At 36.9% G+C, this 18268-nt stretch overlaps 1 protein-coding gene across 1 annotated transcript in view; it reads left to right on the forward strand.

Annotated features, from left to right (window-relative positions):
* Positions 1-18064, forward strand: part of LOC132544791 (uncharacterized) — a 34235-nt gene extending 16171 nt beyond the window's left edge. Inside the window, exons 6-11 of the mRNA XM_060208437.1 lie at positions 4482-4684; positions 9267-9336; positions 10975-11081; positions 12401-12560; positions 15327-15433; positions 17957-18064. Of these exons, the coding sequence (XP_060064420.1) occupies positions 4482-4684; positions 9267-9336; positions 10975-11081; positions 12401-12560; positions 15327-15433; positions 17957-18064 (755 nt within the window). The remainder of the gene's footprint in view (positions 1-4481; positions 4685-9266; positions 9337-10974; positions 11082-12400; positions 12561-15326; positions 15434-17956) is intronic.
* Positions 18065-18268: the final 204 nt, after the last annotated feature.

An 18268-nucleotide genomic window follows, 5' to 3' on the forward strand; every position in this document is an offset into this window, starting at 1 on the left:
GATAGGGTCAGTCAAGGTTTATGGGATCAGTCAAGGTTTTGGGGTCAGTTAGGGTTTATGGAGTCAAGTAGGGCAGATGGAGTCAGTCAAGATTGATGGGGTCAAGCAGGGTGGATGGAGTCAGTCAGGGTTTATGGGGTCAGTTATGGTTTATGGGGTCAGTCAAGACAGATGGGGTCAGTCAAGATTGATGGGGTCAAGCAGGGTGGATGGAGTCAGTCAAGGTTTATGGGGTCAGTCAGGGTTTGTGGGGTCAGTTAGGGTTATGGGGTCAGTCAATACAGATGGGGTCAGTCAAGATTGATGGGGTCAAGCAGGGTGGATGGAGTCAGTCAAGGTTTATGGGGTCAGTCAGGGCTTATGGAGGTCAGTCAAGGTTCATAGGGTCAGTCAAGGTTTATGGGGTCAGTCAGGGTTGATGGGGTGAGTCAAGGTTTATGGGATCAATCAAGGTTTTGGGGTCAGTTAGGGTTTATGGGGTCAAGTAGGGCACATGGAGTCAGTCAAGGTTGATGGGGTCAAGCAGGGTGGATGGAGTCAGTCAAGGTTTATGGGGTCAGTCAGGGTTTGTGGGGTCAGTTAGGGTTTATGGGGTCAGTTAGGGTTTGTGGGGTCAGTCAGGGTTTATGGGGTCAGTCAGGGTTTATGGGGTCAGTCAAGACAGATGGGGTCAGTCAAGATTGATGGGGTCAAGCAGGGTGGATGGAGTCAGTCAAGGTTTATGGGGTCAGTCAGGGTTTGTGGGGTCAGTCAGGGTGGATAGGGTCAGTCAAGGTTTATGGGATCAGTCAAGGTTTTGGGGTCAGTTAGGGTTTATGGAGTCAAGTAGGGCAGATGGAGTCAGTCAAGATTGATGGGGTCAAGCAGGGTGGATGGAGTCAGTCAAGGTTTATGGGTTCAGTCAGGGTTTGTGGGGTCAGTTAGGGTTTATGGGGTCAGTCAAGGTTTATGGTGTCAGTCAGGGTTTGTGGGGTCAGTCAGAGTTTATGGAGTCAGTCAAGACAGATGGGGTCAGTCAAGATTGATGGGGTCAAGCAGGGTGGATGGAGTCAGTCAAGGTTTATGGGGTCAGTCAGGGTTTGTTGGGTCAGTTAGGGTTATGGGGTCAGTCAATACAGATGGGGTCAGTCAAGATTGATGGGGTCAAGCAGGGTGGATGGAGTCAGTCAAGGTTTATGGGGTCAGTCAGGGCTTATGGAGGTCAGTCAAGGTTCATAGGGTCAGTCAAGGTTTATGGGGTCAGTCAGGGTGGATGGGGTCAGTCAAGGTTTATGGGATCAGTCAAGGTTTTGGGGTCAGTTAGGGTTTATGGGGTCAAGTAGGGCACATGGAGTCAGTCAAGGTTGATGGGGTCAAGCAGGTTGGATGGAGTCAGTCAAGGTTTATGGGGTCAGTCAGGGTTTGTGGGGTCAGTTAGGGTTTATGGGGTCAGTTAGGGTTTGTGGGGTCAGTCAGGGTTTATGGGGTCAGTCAGGGTTTATGGGGTCAGTCAGGGTTTATGGGGTCAGCCAAGACAGATGGGGTCAGTCAAGATTGATGGGGTCAAGCAGGGTGGATGGAGTCAGTCAAGGTTTATGGGGTCAGTCAGGGTTTGTGGGGTCAGTCAGGGTGGATAGGGTCAGTCAAGGTTTATGGGATCAGTCAAGGTTTTGGGGTCAGTTAGGGTTTATGGAGTCAAGTAGGGCAGATGGAGTCAGTCAAGATTGATGGGGTCAAGCAGGGTGGATGGAGTCAGTCAAGGTTTATGGGTTCAGTCAGGGTTTGTGGGGTCAGTTAGGGTTTATGGGGTCAGTCAAGGTTTATGGGGTCAGTCAGGGTTTGTGGGGTTAGTCAGGGTTTGTGGGGTCAGTTAGGGTTTATGGGGTCAGTCAAGACAGATGGGGTCAGTCAAGATTGATGGGGTCAAGCAGGGTGGATGGAGTCAGTCAAGGTTTATGGGGTCAGTCAGGGTTTGTGGGGTCAGTCAAGACAGATGGGGTCAGTCAAGATTGATGGGGTCAGACAGGGTTGATGTCAATGTTCATTTAATAGTGTCATCTCACTGAGATATCATTACCTAGACATGGTGGCAAAATCATTTTCAGTTCACTTCAAATTATACTAGATTAAACATCTGTGCTGTCATTAGGTGAAAGCTAAATGTTGAGTAAATCGGAATGACATATTCAAATTTTCTTAACTTTAATTGTGTGTCTATACGACAGGACAATTCATCATTTTCCTCACTTGAAACAAACATTCCAATGGAAAAGGAAATTTCTGACTTTTTAGAATGCCTTTAAATGGCTGATAAAACTACACTTTCCTAAGGTCAGTTTGGTAAGGTGAAATCAGTGGGAAAAACCCCTACCAGTTTAAAATTAGACTGCCTAAATATAGCATGTTGGGGAATCCTTAACTAAGTGAATAACTTGATCATAGATTTGAAGCAAAGTCTTGGGTAAATACATAGGTTTATTGGGTAAATACATAGGTTTATTGGGTAAATACACAGGTTTATTGGATGAATACACTGGTTTATTGGGTAAATACATAGGTTTATTGGGTAAATACATAGGTTAATTGGGTAAATACACTGGTTTATTGGGTAAATACATAGGTTTATTGGGTAAATACATAGGTTTATTGGGTAAATACACAGGTTTATTGGGTAAATACATAGGTTTATTGGGTAAATACACAGGTTTATTGGGTAAATACACTGGTTTATTGGGTAAATACATAGGTTTATTGGGTAAATACATAGGTTTATTGGGTAAATACACAGGTTTATTGGGTAAATACACAGGTTTATTGGGTAAATACACAGGTTTATTGGGTAAATACATAGGTTTATTGGGTAAATACATAGGTTTATTGGGTAAATACACAGGTTTATTGGGTAAATACACTGGTTTATTGGGTAAATACATAGGTTTATTGGGTAAATACACTGGTTTATTCGGTAAATACATAGGTTTATTGGGTAAATACACTGGTTTATTGGGTAAATACACCGGTTTATTGGGTAAATACATAGGTTTATTGGGTAAATACACAGGTTTATTGGGTAAATACACTGGTTAATTGGGTAAATACACTGGTTTATTGGGTAAATACACTGGTTAATTGGGTAAATACACTGGTTAATTGGGTAAATACACAGGTTTATTGGGTAAATACACTGGTTTATTGGGTAAATACACAGGTTTATTGGGGAAATACATAGGTTTATTGGGTAAATACACTGGTTAATTCGGTAAATACACAGGTTTATTGGGTAAATACACAGGTTTATTGGGTAAATACACAGGTTTATTGGGTAAATACACTGGTTAATTGGGTAAATACATAGGTTTATTGGGTAAATACACAGGTTTATTGGGTAAATACACTGGTTTATTGGGTAAATACACTGGTTTATTGGGTAAATACATAGGTTTATTGGGTAAATACACAGGTTTATTGGGTAAATACATAGGTTTATTGGGTAAATACACAGGTTTATTGGGTAAATACACAGGTTTATTGGGTAAATACACTGGTTAATTGGGTAAATACACAGGTTTATTGGGTAAATACACTGGTTTATTGGGTAAATACACAGGTTTATTGGGTAAATACACAGGTTTATTGGGTAAATACACAGATTTATTGGGTAAATACATAGGTTTATTGGGTAAATACACTGGTTAATTGGGTAAATACACAGGTTTATTGGGTAAATACACTGGTTTATTGGGTAAATACATAGGTTTATTGGGTAAATACACAGGTTTATTGGGTAAATACACTGGTTTATTGGGTAAATACACAGGTTTATTGGGTAAATACACTGGTTAATTGGGTAAATACACAGGTTTATTGGGTAAATACACAGGTTTATTGGGTAAATACACAGGTTTATTGGGTAAATACACAGGTTTATTGGGTAAATACATAGGTTTATTGGGTAAATACATAGGTTTATTGGGTAAATACACTGGTTAATTGGGTAAATACATAGGTTTATTGGGTAAATACATAGGTTTAATGAAATAACTTTGTATAAGTTATTAGTATTAGGGACAGTTTTGATGGTGTGCATGTTTTGACATTGGCTTACTGTCATCAATTTCACAATTTTTTTTTTCATGAAACTTGAAAGCTACTAACCCTTTTACCTTTATAATCAAAATTGCTTATCTCAGGGGACCATCAACACCACTATGCCTCTTGTTGAATAAAAAGCATCATATGAAATAATACCTTGTACAAAATATCCCTTTAACATCATATATTAAACATTTTAATTGACAAAATATATCATGAAAAATGCAAATTATCCAAGCCATATATTAACTATTTACAATAGTTTTTAATATATATATATATGTATTATAAAAACTTAATTGTTACCTGCAATGCATTGAAGTATTACAAGAAATTATTTACAGAAATGGGAGGACTTGTATCATATGTATAGGTATGTATGAACTAATAGATATATTGATACTTTCCAGTATTGAAAGAGGCAGAAGAAGCACATATCATTGTTGTGGTGATAGGCTCACACGGTGAGGAAGTAACAGAACAAAATAAGGAGAGAAATATTCTTCGTCATCGCATCTTACTGGAAGACACATTTTTTTATACAGATGATCTTTTGAAAATGTTTGATGAGAGAAGAAAATTAAAAGCCATTCCTAAGCTTTTCTTTATACAAGTAAGTTTGTAATTTAAAGTCTTGTTATTCATGTTTGAAAATTTGTCGGTAATGATTTGACTGTATCACAAGATGATAAATATTTGTAAGGAATTCTAATGTACTGTTCTATTATAAACACTCTTTAGTATTGCACCTGTACTTATAAATGGAAATAGGATGCTTTATATGACATTTGAATAATTTTGCTTGTGAACTTCATCTTTTGACAGCAAAGTTGACAACGTAATTTAGTTAATAGTATCAACAATTTCAATGTTTTCTCGATACATAGATACTTCTCTTACCCATAACTTGAGAGGTCTTGGGTAGATTTTATCTAATTCTTACAGGAGGAATTTTCCCCACAAATCACATACTTTCAATACGTCCAGAATTTTCCCCACAAATCACATACTTTGAATTCGTCAAGAAGTTTCCTCACAAATCACATACTTTCAATTCGTCCAGAATTTTCCCCACAAATCACATACTTTCAATTCGTCCAGAATTTTCCCCACAAATCACATACTTTCAATTCGTCCAGAATTTTCCCCACAAATCACATACTTTCAATTCGTTCAGAATTTTCCCCACAAATCACATACTTTTAATTCGTTCAGAATTTTCCCCACAAATCACATACTTTCAATTCGTTCAGAATTTTCCCCACAAATCACATACTTTTAATTCGTTCAGAATTTTCCCCACAAATCACATACTTTTAATTCGTCCAGAATTTTCCCCACAAATCACATACTTTCAATTCATTCAGAATTTTCCCCACAAATCATATATGTTAATTTTGTTCAAGCTTTATGGACTGTTTTCTCTAGGGTTAAGGACCTGAAAGCAAATATTTCATCTTGTTTCTTGATCTTGGAAAAACTGGATGTTTCAGTGAAAATTGCACAGCAACACCCTTGTTTTATTATGAAAAATATCCTTGAAGCAGAAGTCTTAATGAAAATTTCTCTTTGCATAATCTTAATAATCAAAGATGAATATTTCTCTTCAAGCATAAAGTCTTAAAAATCAAAGATGAAAATTTCTCTTAGCATAATCTTAAAAATCAAATATGAATATTTCTCAAAACATAGTCTTAATAATCAAAGTTGAAAGTTTCTCTAAGCATAAAGTCTTGATAATTAAAGGTGAAAATTTCTTTATCCAATCATAAAGTCTTATTAATTAAAGGTGAAAATTTTCAATTTCAATGAAATTTTACAAAATCCTTCCATGGTTAAACGTACACCAAAAGTGTGAATTAATAGTCCCCAACCCCCAATAGCCTGAGGAAGTGGGCCAAAAAGGGTCAATTTGATTGAAACGTAAAAAATCTTCTCAAATCCCAGGTACTCTTCATGGAAAGAAAGGCCCTCAGATGCTTTACCAGAATTGTAAATTTCACGACTCCGTGGTGTCACATTTTCCTCTGTGGAGGGATAAATTTTACTATAGTTTATATAGGAAAATCACATTTATGAACATTATTTGTGGATTTTCTATTGGAAATAAATAATGTAGTTCACATCGTTACCATCTGGTGTATTTTTTTGCCCATCTGTTTGTCATCTTGACACACTATTATCGACCATAGTGTACATCGGATTATTCTGCAGCCGAAAAGTAGATTCCGTACCATCTCATACACTACTTACAACAGTGCTAGTACGCTCCACACTTGTCTGATGAAGGTGACTGTGTAGATCTCATACACTACTTACAACAGTGCTAGTACGCTCCACACTTGTCTGATGAAGGTGACCGTGTAGATCTCGTACACTACATATGTCAGTGTTAGTACACTCCACACTGGTCATTTGTCTGATGAAGGTGACTGTAGATCTCGTACACTACGTACGTCAGTGTTAGTTAGTACACTCCACACTGGTCATTTGTCTGATGAAGGTGACTGTGTAGATCTCGTACACTACCTATGTCAGTGTTAGTACACTCCACACTGGTCATTTGTCTGATGAAGGTGACTGTGTAGATCTCGTACACTACGTACGTCAGTGTTAGTACACTCCACGCTGGTCATTTGTCTGATGAAGGTGACTGTGTAGATCTCGTACACTACGTACGTCAGTGTTAGTACACTCCACACTGGTCATTTGTCTGATGAAGGTGACCGTGTAGTCATCGTCACACTCTAATCTTCTTGTTTTATAGTCTTGTCACTCCACAGTAATATTGTGTGTTTTATAGTCTTGTCACTCCACAGTAATATTGTGTGTTTTATAGTCTTGTCACTCCACAGTAATATTGTGTGTTTTATAGTCTTGTCACTCCACAGTAATATTATGTGTTTTATAGTCTTGTCACTCCACAGTAATACGTTGTGTGTTTTATAGTCTTGTCACTCCACAGTAATATTGTGTGTTTTATAGTCTTGTCACTCCACATTTTATGTGTTTTATAGTCTTGTCACTCCACAGTTATTTTGTGTTTTATAGTCTTGTCACACCACAGTAATATTATGTGTTTTATAGTCTTGTCACTCCACAGTAATATTATGTGTTTTATAGTCTTGTCACTCCACAGTGATATTATGTGTTTTATAGTCTTGTCACTCCACAGTAATATTATGTGTTTTATAGTCTTGTCACTCCACAGTATTGTGTGTTTTATAGTCTTGTCACTCCACAGTGTGTTTTATAGTCTTGTCACTCCACAGTTATTTTACGTGTTTTATAGTCTTGTCACTCCACAGTTATTTTACGTGTTTTATAGTCTTGTCACTCCACAGTAATATTATGTGTTTTATAGTCTTGTCACTCCACAGTTATTTTACGTGTTTTATAGTCTTGTCACTCCACAGTTATTTTACGTGTTTTATAGTCTTGTCACTCCACAGTAATATGTGTTTTATAGTCTTGTCACTCCACAGTTATTTTACGTGTTTTATAGTCTTGTCACTCCACAGTAATATTGTGTGTTTTATAGTCTTGTCACTCCACAGTAATATTGTGTGTTTTATAGTCTTGTCACTCCACAGTAATATTGTGTGTTTTATAGTCTTGTCACTCCACAGTAATATTGTGTGTTTTATAGTCTTGTCACTCCACAGTTTTATAGTCTTGTTCCACAGTTATTATGTGTTTTATAGTCTTGTCACTCCACAGTAATATTGTGTGTTTTATAGTCTTGTCACTCCACAGTAATATTGTGTGTTTTATAGTCTTGTCACTCCACAGTAATATTGTGTGTTTTATAGTCTTGTCACTCCACAGTCCACAGTAATATTGTGTGTTTTATAGTCTTGTCACTCCACAGTAATATTGTGTGTTTTATAGTCTTGTCACTCCACAGTAATATTGTGTGTTTTATAGTCTTGTCACTCCACAGTAATATTGTGTGTTTTATAGTCTTGTCACTCCACAGTAATATTGTGTGTTTTATAGTCTTGTCACTCCACAGTAATATTATGTGTTTTATAGTCTTGTCACTCCACAGTTATTTTACGTGTTTTATAGTCTTGTCACTCCACAGTAATATGTCTTTTATAGTCTTGTCACTCCACAGTAATATTGTGTGTTTTATAGTCTTGTCACTCCACAGTAATATTATGTGTTTTATAGTCTTGTCACACCACAGTAATATTGTGTGTTTTATAGTCTTGTCACTCCACAGTAATATTTTGTGTTTTATAGTCTTGTCACTCCACAGTAATATTGTGTGTTTTATAGTCTTGTCACTCCACAGTAATATTGTGTGTTTTATAGTCTTGTCACTCCACAGTTAATATTAGTCTTGTGTTTTACGTGTTTTATAGTCTTGTCACTCCACAGTTATTTTACGTGTTTTATAGTCTTGTCACTCCACAGTAATATTGTGTGTTTTATAGTCTTGTCACTCCACAGTAATATTGTGTGTTTTATAGTCTTGTCACTCCACAGTAATATTATGTGTTTTATAGTCTTGTCACTCCACAGTAATATTATGTGTTTTATAGTCTTGTCACTCCACAGTAATATTGTGTGTTTTATAGTCTTGTCACTCCACAGTAATATTGTGTGTTTTATAGTCTTGTCACTCCACAGTAATATTGTGTGTTTTATAGTCTTGTCACTCCACAGTAATATTATGTGTTTTATAGTCTTGTCACTCCACAGTAATATTGTGTGTTTTATAGTCTTGTCACTCCACAGTAATATTGTGTGTTTTATAGTCTTGTCACTCCACAGTAATATTACGTGTTTTATAGTCTTGTCACTCCACAGTTATTTTACGTGTTTTATAGTCTTGTCACTCCACAGTAATATGTGTTTTATAGTCTTGTCACTCCACAGTAATATTGTGTGTTTTATAGTCTTGTCACTCCACAGTAATATTGTGTGTTTTATAGTCTTGTCACTCCACAGTAATATTGTGTGTTTTATAGTCTTGTCACTCCACAGTAATATTGTGTGTTTTATAGTCTTGTCACTCCACAGTAATATTATGTGTTTTATAGTCTTGTCACTCCACAGTTATTTTACGTGTTTTATAGTCTTGTCACTCCACAGTTATTTTACGTGTTTTATAGTCTTGTCACTCCACAGTTATTTTACGTGTTTTATAGTCTTGTCACTCCACAGTAATATTGTGTGTTTTATAGGCATGCCGCGGTGGAGTCAATGCTTCAAAGGATGAGATTGTGGACAGGGGTGTACCAATTTCTGTTGCACGTAAGTGTAATTTTCAGATATGTTCAGCTTTCACAGTTCAGTGGTTTCTTGTTACCAATAACATATTGTTCAACTTTGTTTAGTTTATTGCATTTCATTGTGATGGCACTTTAAAATAGAGCACTTGATAATGCATTTTGTAGAATGTTAAGATGTGGACTACATAGAAGGTATTTGTCACGGGTGTATAGCTGTTAACATACTATCACACAAGTTATTTCCTTTGTTTTCTTCATGTAATTTGTGCTGTTTCTTTGTCCTGATTTTGATGAAGCAGAAATATTGGTCATAGTAATATAGTTCTAATAAGAATAGGATAATGTTTATTGTTTTATAGTGTCACCTCCAGAGATTAGTAAATGGCTTCTTGTTGGAAGGGTACAGATTAAGTTTGATTCCTGGCTGTCTGTATCCCTTCTTGACAGAGTTATGCCCCTTTGAACTTAGAAAATTCTCTGGGAATATTGTTTTCTGGACTTTCTGGTTATGCTTTGAGTTATAGAAATCAAATTTGGTATATGGCTTCTTGTTGGAAGGAAACAGATTAGTTTCAACATCCAGTTCAGTTTCTGGGTGACCATGACACTTAATGCAGGCGACACATACAGTTCTGGGTGACCGTGACACTTTATGCAGGCGACACATACAGTTCTGGGTGACCGTGACACTTTATGCAGGCGACACATACAGTTCTGGGTGACCGTGACACTTTATGCAGGCGACACATACAGTTCTGGGTGACCGTGACACTTAATGCAGGCGACACATACAGTTCTGGGTGACCGTGACACTTTATGCAGGCGACACATACAGTTCTGGGTGACCATGACACTTTATGCAGGCGACACATACAGTTCTGGGTGACCATGACACTTAATGCAGGCGACACATACAGTTCTGGGTGACCATGACACTTAATGCAGGCGACACATACAGTTCTGGGTGACCGTGACACTTTATGCAGGCGACACATACAGTTCTGGGTGACCGTGACACTTTATGCAGGCGACACATACAGTTCTGGGTGACCGTGACACTTTATGCAGGCGACACATACAGTTCTGGGTGACCGTGACACTTTATGCAGGCGACACATACAGTTCTGGGTGACCGTGACACTTTATGCAGGCGACACATACAGTTCTGGGTGACCGTGACACTTAATGCAGGCGACACATACAGTTCTGGATGACCATGACACTTTATGCAGGCGACACATACAGTTCTGGGTGACCATGACACTTTATGCAGGCGACACATACAGTTCTGGGTGACCGTGACACTTTATGCAGGCGACACATACAGTTCTGCATGACCACGACACTTCATGCAGGCGACACATACAGGCGACACATACAGTTCTGGGTGACCGTGACACTTTATGCAGGCGACACATACAGTTCTGGGTGACCGTGACACTTTATGCAGGCCACACATACAGTTCTGGGTGACCGTGACACTTTATGCAGGCGACACATACAGTTCTGGGTGACCGTGACACTTTATGCAGGCGACACATACAGTTCTGAGGAACTCTTGTTTTTTTATACATTTCCATTAATCTTCAGTTAAAAAGTCTTTCCCTTTAACCATTGCAGTTTTTATGTGAGATGTGCTTTGCTTTCTAATATGTTAAAGCTGACAGAAATCCAGAAGCAGAAGAAAATGACATGGCCAACAGGATTGATGCTGTTAAAATAAATGAGGACATTTCTGATGCCAGAATGAGACTGCCAAAATCTATAGTAAGTCTGTTCTGATGGCATTGATATATGCCTGTCATCATTGTAACATTGTAGCAATTATTTTTACATTAAAACAACTACTTTTTGTCATCAAACAATCGCTGGACAAATAGATCAGATATAATGTGGCTCCCAACAGCTGAATTTTAAAGACTTGCAATCCTGAGGATTAAAAATACCTTAAAGGAAGATTACTTTAACTTGTGAACCAGGTACTGTTTAGCTTACTCAGTCCAAAGGACCAGTGAGCTTATGCCAAGGAGGGGTGTCAGTCATCTGTCTGGCATCTGGCGTTCATCAACTTCTTACTAAAAATTGCTACTTTTCATGAACGACTGAACAGATTTTGACCAAGTTTGGTCAGAAGCATCCTTGGAGGAATGGAAGCCAAGTTTGTATAAATATTGGTTCTCAGCCAGAAGTTGAGGGGCAGGACCAAAAAAAGTGAATTTTGAAAATCCTACTGTAGAAAGAAAATAGTTGCCCAAATTTGGTCTGAAGCATTCTTGGGGGAAGATGAATAAATCTTGTGTAAACGTTAGGGCTTGGCTCCGTAGGGCACGACCCAATATTTAATGAACAACTTAGATAAAATTGATTGGTTTCATGGAAAAAGTTCATATCATAAGTTTAAGATATCAATTAATGAAAAAGTACCATTTTCCAATCAGTGAAGACTTTCTATTTTAATGAAATTAAAAAAATTAAAGTGACCAACTGATTTATATTATAACATGCAAGGAAAACAGTCCCATTGGGCCACCAGTGATGTTTAAAAATCTCAAAATAAACTGTTATAATTGGTAGATAGTTAGAGGTTTGAAAAATACAGAGTGACAGAATGCATGTTCATAAAGTTTCTTTATTTTAAGAAAATCAACCAGACAAATGATAACGTGAGAATGCTACTTACTTCTTTTTCGACTGAACAAACATTGGTCATCAGAGGCGAATATATTTTAAAGCCTAAATCCACTGGATGGCAATATAGATCATACACTTAATATCCTTCTCTGTGGAAACAGTAACTTTCCCTTAAACCTTAATGTGGTAATATTTAGAATGTACATTTCATCAAAAATAAAAAAACAGCAGTAGATTTTGATTTATTTCAAAATAATTGTTTAGGTAGATTTTTACCTTTATGAATAAGGAGAGTAAACTTAAAAACAAACAGATAACAAGGACAGATAACTGTATTGTGACAATTATGTTTATTTGTTATAATTTGTAGAGAGGGCTAAAAAAATGTTGTAATAACTTGTGCCCAATCCATTTAATTGTTTTATTGGCAATGAAATATGTTTGAATCAAACCAGACAACTCAGCTACAAGGCAATGAGGATAAGGAACATGAAAAAGGTGGCATCAGACAAACAAAACTGGACATTGATACAACAACAGAGCCAATTCCACAGCAGGAAATCCAGTCCATTAATTGTATTGAAGAAAGTTTGGTCATGCATGCTTCAGCATCAGGTCAGTATATGTCAATTAGTGTTTATTTCATTTTTAGCTTACCTGGTTTGATGGACCCCAGCATCCTGCTACTTTATGATATAAATAGCTACTTGTCATGAACCACTGAACTGATTTAGACCAAATTTGGTCTAAAGCTTTCTTTTGGGCAGGGAACTAAGTTTGAATAAATTTTCCTGAAAAACTTACTTCTCCAGTAGGAATGAATAGACATTGCCTAGATTTGGTTTGAATCATTCTTGGGTGAAATATTGTATAGATAATAGGTCTCAGCCCCCTTGGGCAAGAGGGGCTGGGTCCAATAGGGAAAACAGAGTAAATTTTGGAAAATCCTACTCCTGCTATGGGAATGGATTGGTCTTGCCTGAATTAGGTCTGCAGCATTCTTTGGTTAACGGGAATAAATCTTGTACAGATGTAAGGGGTGGGAGGGATTGGGCCCAATAGCGGAAATATTTTTTTATGTGTGATCAGAAAAAACAAATGTCCGACAGTTGGCCACCTTGGATTTTGACTGAAAGATTAGTATCGCTATTGAGAACTATCACATAGATCTTTCTCAGATTTGACATGTGGATTCCCCTTCATCCCCAGTTGTGCTCATTTGATTTTGGGACTGATCAGAAAAACAAAATGGCAGACAGACAGCCATTTTAGATTTTGTCTAGTAAAGTTCATTATTACTACTTCTTACAAAGTACTGAAGGATCTTTCTCAAATTTCATGTGTAGGTTCCCCTTGATTCCTTTGGCCAATCTAACCCAAACATCATACAGTATTACCTTACTGAATGATTTTATTTAGGAGTGTGTTACCATTTTGGAGGTCAAAAGTCAAGGTCACTATTGCTTTAAAAATCAGTTTCCCAGTGATTACTCAAGTTTGCTTTGGCCAATCAAACTCAAACATCATACAATACTTCCTTACTAAAACAGCTTGCTTTGGCCAATCAAACTCAAACATCATACAATACTTCCTTACTAAAACAGCTTGCTTTGGCCAATCAAACTCAAACATCATACAATACTTCCTTACTAAAACAGCTTGCTTTGGCCAATCAAACTCAAACATCATACAATACTTCCTTACTAAAACAGCTTGCTTTGGCCAATCAAACTCAAACATCATACAATACTTCCTTACTAAAACAGCTTGCTTTGGCCAATCAAACTCAAACATCATACAATACTTCCTTACTAAAACAGCTTGCTTTGGCCAATCAAACTCAAACATCATACAATACTTCCTTACTAAAACGGCTTGCTTTGGCCAATCAAACTCAAACATCATACAATACTTCCTTACTAAAACAGCTTGCTTTGGCCATCAAATCAAAATCATACAATACTTCCTTACTAAAACACAATCAAATCAAACATCATACAATACTTCCTTACTAAAACAGCTTGCTTTGGCCAATCAAACTCAAACATCATACAATACTTCCTTACTAAAACAGCTTGCTTTGGCCAATCAAACTCAAACATCATACAATACTTCCTTACTAAAACAGCTTGCTTTGGCCAATCAAACTCAAACCTCATACAAAGCTTCCTTACTAAAACGGCTTGCTTTGGATTACTTTTCAGTTCCCAGGGTCAATGGTCCTGATTACTGTAGCTGGAAAATTTGTTTCTGTGATATAACTTTGATTCCCTTGGGGAATCAAACTCAAACTTCAGACAATGCTTTCTTACTGACAGTGCTTGCCAGGGATCACTTTTCAGACCCAGAAGTCAAAGGTTGAGGTTATTGTTGCTATAATGGACAATCTATTTTGTGGAATAACTTGAGTTTTCTGTAGCCAATCTAATCAGACTTGATGCAATGCTTCTTAGCCATAAATGTTTGTTTAGGATATTGAAAATTTCCCTGGCCTAAGATGAACCAAAGTTATGAATTATATAGTCCCCACTCCCCAAGGGTCTGAGGAGCGGGGCCAAAAGGGGTCAAATTGACTCAGATTTCAAAAATCTTCTTCTCAAGACCCAGATATGGTAGAATCAAATACTCTTCCTGAATGGAACCATCTTAAGGTGGTTTACCAAAATCATTAATTTTATGACCCCAGGGTCTCAAGTATCCCTGTGGGGAGGGGGTAAAGTTTACTATAGTTTATATTGGAAAACTAGATTTTTGGGCATAATTTGTTTAATGTCTTGACACTGACTTACTATATTCAGTGTCATAATTTCTGTTTCATGACACTTGATAACAAGCCTTTAACCTTTATAATCAATATTGCTTATTTCAGGTGACCATCAAGGCTGCTAGACCTCATGTTTTTTTATTACAGACTTTTTTAACTTTTATGGCAGGGTTTACTTAAAGTCTTGCTAGTGATCTGTTAGTCTGGAAGGGGGGATGTCTACAGAGGGGTGGGGGTTTGGTTGGTAGGCTTGGAGGGGGGGATTACCAGCCACATAGCAGGGCCTTGCTGACCTGTCAGTGTTCTAGTTTTCTAGTTTATACTATTACCAACAACAGAAAGGAGAGTTTGTGCTCTGAAGAATTTAATATAGAAATACTTTGAGGTGAAGAATATTGAATTGTGCTGCCTCGGTAGTTTTGTATGTACCCATATGTATGAGATAAGATCAGTTTAGTGTTCTGTATATGTGTTGGGCCATGAGCACATCTTGTCTACCTGCAGCTTGAATCTTTTGCGCTTCTAATGAACAACAAAGATGCAGGTGTAAAGATTAGTTAACAATCTATTGTTAATGTACAGGAACAAAACACATACCATATTGTTCTCATCTTCAGGGAGAGAAGCGTACCGAAAGGTATCTGAAGGTGGATGGTTGATTACAGCATTGTGTGATGGACTAAAGCAATGGAAACAGTCCAATCAAGACCAAGACTTATTACAGGTAATTGTTTATTGGTTGTTGACAACAATTCTGACCATCATTTTAATAGGGAAACATGTCGTAGTCCATTCACGTCACTAATGGAGGTAATCTATGGATGGTGCATGTATATAAAAGTTCTGGAATGTACCTGGTATGTAAATGTGTAATCATAAATTTAGTCTGAATCAATTGTGTCTTAAACTTGAGTTTTATATTGTAATTATATAATGTTTACAAATAAGATCATTTACATATTACATTTGTTATAAAACTTTTACACCTGTATTTATGGATGAAGCAGTCAGTGACTGGTGTATAAAACTTTTCTACCTGTATTTATGGATGAAGCAGTCAGTGACTGGTGTATAAAACTTTTCTACCTGTATTTATGGATGAAGCAGTCAGTGACTGGTGTATACAACTTTTACACCTGTATTTATGGATGAAGCAGTCAGTGACTGGTGTATAAAGTTCATAATCTCAAAATGCGTACTGTAAAATTTTATTTCATGAAGTTAAAATTTTGTAGTTTTTCGAAAAGTAAATATTTAATAGACATTTGATTTTGTGAATGAGTAGAGTTCTGTAATACATTCACATAAATCTAATAAAAGGAAATACCCCACAATAATCCATCAAGTCCATGCTTCAATCAATGCTATTTACACAGTAGTATAATTCCTGGATTTTCTTCACGCAGTTGTACTATTGCATATTATGTGGTTATGGATTTTTAGCCCAACATCTGATGATGGTGGGCTATTCAAATTGCTATATGTCTATGGCCCATCCATAAAAAACAATTTTTTGTTGTTGCTATTTCTTGAGAAGTACTGCATGGATCTTTCTCAAATTGCATATGTAGGTTCCGTTTGATCCCTAGTTGTGCCTGTTCGCTTTTTGGACTGAAGAAAAAAAATGGCTGACAGGCAGCCATCTTGGCTTTTTGTTATTGAAGGTTGTTATTGCTATTTCTTGGAAAAATAAGGGATGAATCTATCTCAAATTTCATTTGTAGGGTTCCCCCTTGTCTTCAATTGTTCCCATGCAATTCTGAGACTGGTCAGAAAAACAAAATGGCCAACAGGTGGCCATTTTAGATTTGGCTTAGTAAAGTTGTTATTGCTGTTTATTGAGGAGCATGCTATGGATCTCTCTCCATTTTCCATTGTAGGTTTGCCTTTGATCATAGTTTGACCCCATTTGATTATGGGACTGATTAGAAAAACAAAGTGGCCAACAGGTGGCCATCTTGTATTTTAATCTTTAAAGTTTGTTATTGCTATTTCTTGAAAAGTACTTGATGGATCTTTCTCAAATTTCGTATGTGAATTCCCCTTTACTTTTCTGTTGTGCTTATGTAAATTTGGGAGTGATCAGAAAAACAAAATGACTGAAAGACAGCCATTATGAATTTTGACTTTGAAAGTTTGTTATTGCAATTTCTTGAGAAGTACTGAATGGATCTTTCTCAAATACCATAAGTAAGTTCCCCTTGGTCACTAGTTGTGCCAGTTCAATTTTGGGTCTGATCAAAAAAGATTTTGTCTTTGCAAGATTATTATCATTATTCATGGAGAACTACTGTATAGATATTTCTAAAATTTCATATGTAAGTTTATTTTGGTCCCTAGTTGTGCCCATCTATTTTTAGACTGATCAGAAAAAAACAAAATGGCTGACAGACAGCCATCTTGGATTTTAAGTTTATTATTGCTATTTCTTAAGAAATTCTGAATCAATCTCTGGAATTTCATATGTAAGTGTTCCCCTTGACCCCTAGTTGTGCCCATGTAATTTTGGGACTGATCAGAAAAACAAAATGCCCCAAAGGTGGCCATCTTGAATTTTGACTTTAAAAAGTTTTTTATCTCTGTTTTTTGAGAACTACAGCATAGATCTTTCCAAATTTCATGTGTATGCTTTCCTTGATCCCTAGTTGTGCTTGCTTGATTTTTAGTATTGATCGGAAAAAACAAAATGGCCCACTAGTGGCCATCTTGGATTTTGACTTTGAAAGTTTGTTATCACTAATTCTTGAGAACTACTGTGTAAGTCTTTCTCAAATTTCATGTATAGGGTTCTTTTGGTCCCTAGTTGTGCCTTTTTTTTAGTTTGGGACTGATCAGAAAAACAAAATGGCCATTAGGCAGCCTTCTTGGATTTTGTCTAGTATTGCTATTTCTTACCAAGTACTGAATGGATATCTCTCAAATTTTATACGTTTGTTCCCTTTGGTCCCTCCTTGTGCTAGTTTGTTTTTGGGACTGATCAGAAGAAACAAAATGGCTTCTAGGTGGCCATTTTGGATTTGGCAAGTAAAGATTATCATTGCTAGTTCTGCAAAGGAATGTTCGAATGTCTTATCATTAAAACCAAAAACAGAAGAGAGAAGAAGGGAAAATATCTAGCTTTCAAAAAGCATATAAAGATCAAATATTGGTAGGCACCAGGATCCCTCTGGGATCTCTTGTTTTAATGATAAAACTGGGCATATACTGGGACAGTATTTACCAAATTAGTTTTGGTATATTTCAACAGGTGCTGACTGGAGTTATTGGTAAAATAGCCATTGAAAAAGAGACAAGGGACGGCTTTAAATCTGCTGCATGCTTTTCCCATATGTTGACCAAGGATATCTATCTATGACTGGAGATGCCTTTCACCTGATAATGTGAAACATTTCTTGTGTGTCAAAACATGTTCCTATCATGTATGTATGTTTGTCTGGGATTGGAATTTATTTGGGAAATTAGGGAGGTTGCAAATGTGTAGACACTTCAAAGTGTAGAAGTATTGTGATGCTGTGACATAAGACAATTTGTACAACCTGTTACAATGTATATATTGTTA

The sequence above is a fragment of the Ylistrum balloti genome, unplaced genomic scaffold, assembly GCF_031769215.1.
Source record: "Ylistrum balloti isolate Yb309-2 unplaced genomic scaffold, AGI_CSIRO_Ybal_v1 Utg369808, whole genome shotgun sequence".
Taxonomy (NCBI): domain Eukaryota; kingdom Metazoa; phylum Mollusca; class Bivalvia; order Pectinida; family Pectinidae; genus Ylistrum; species Ylistrum balloti.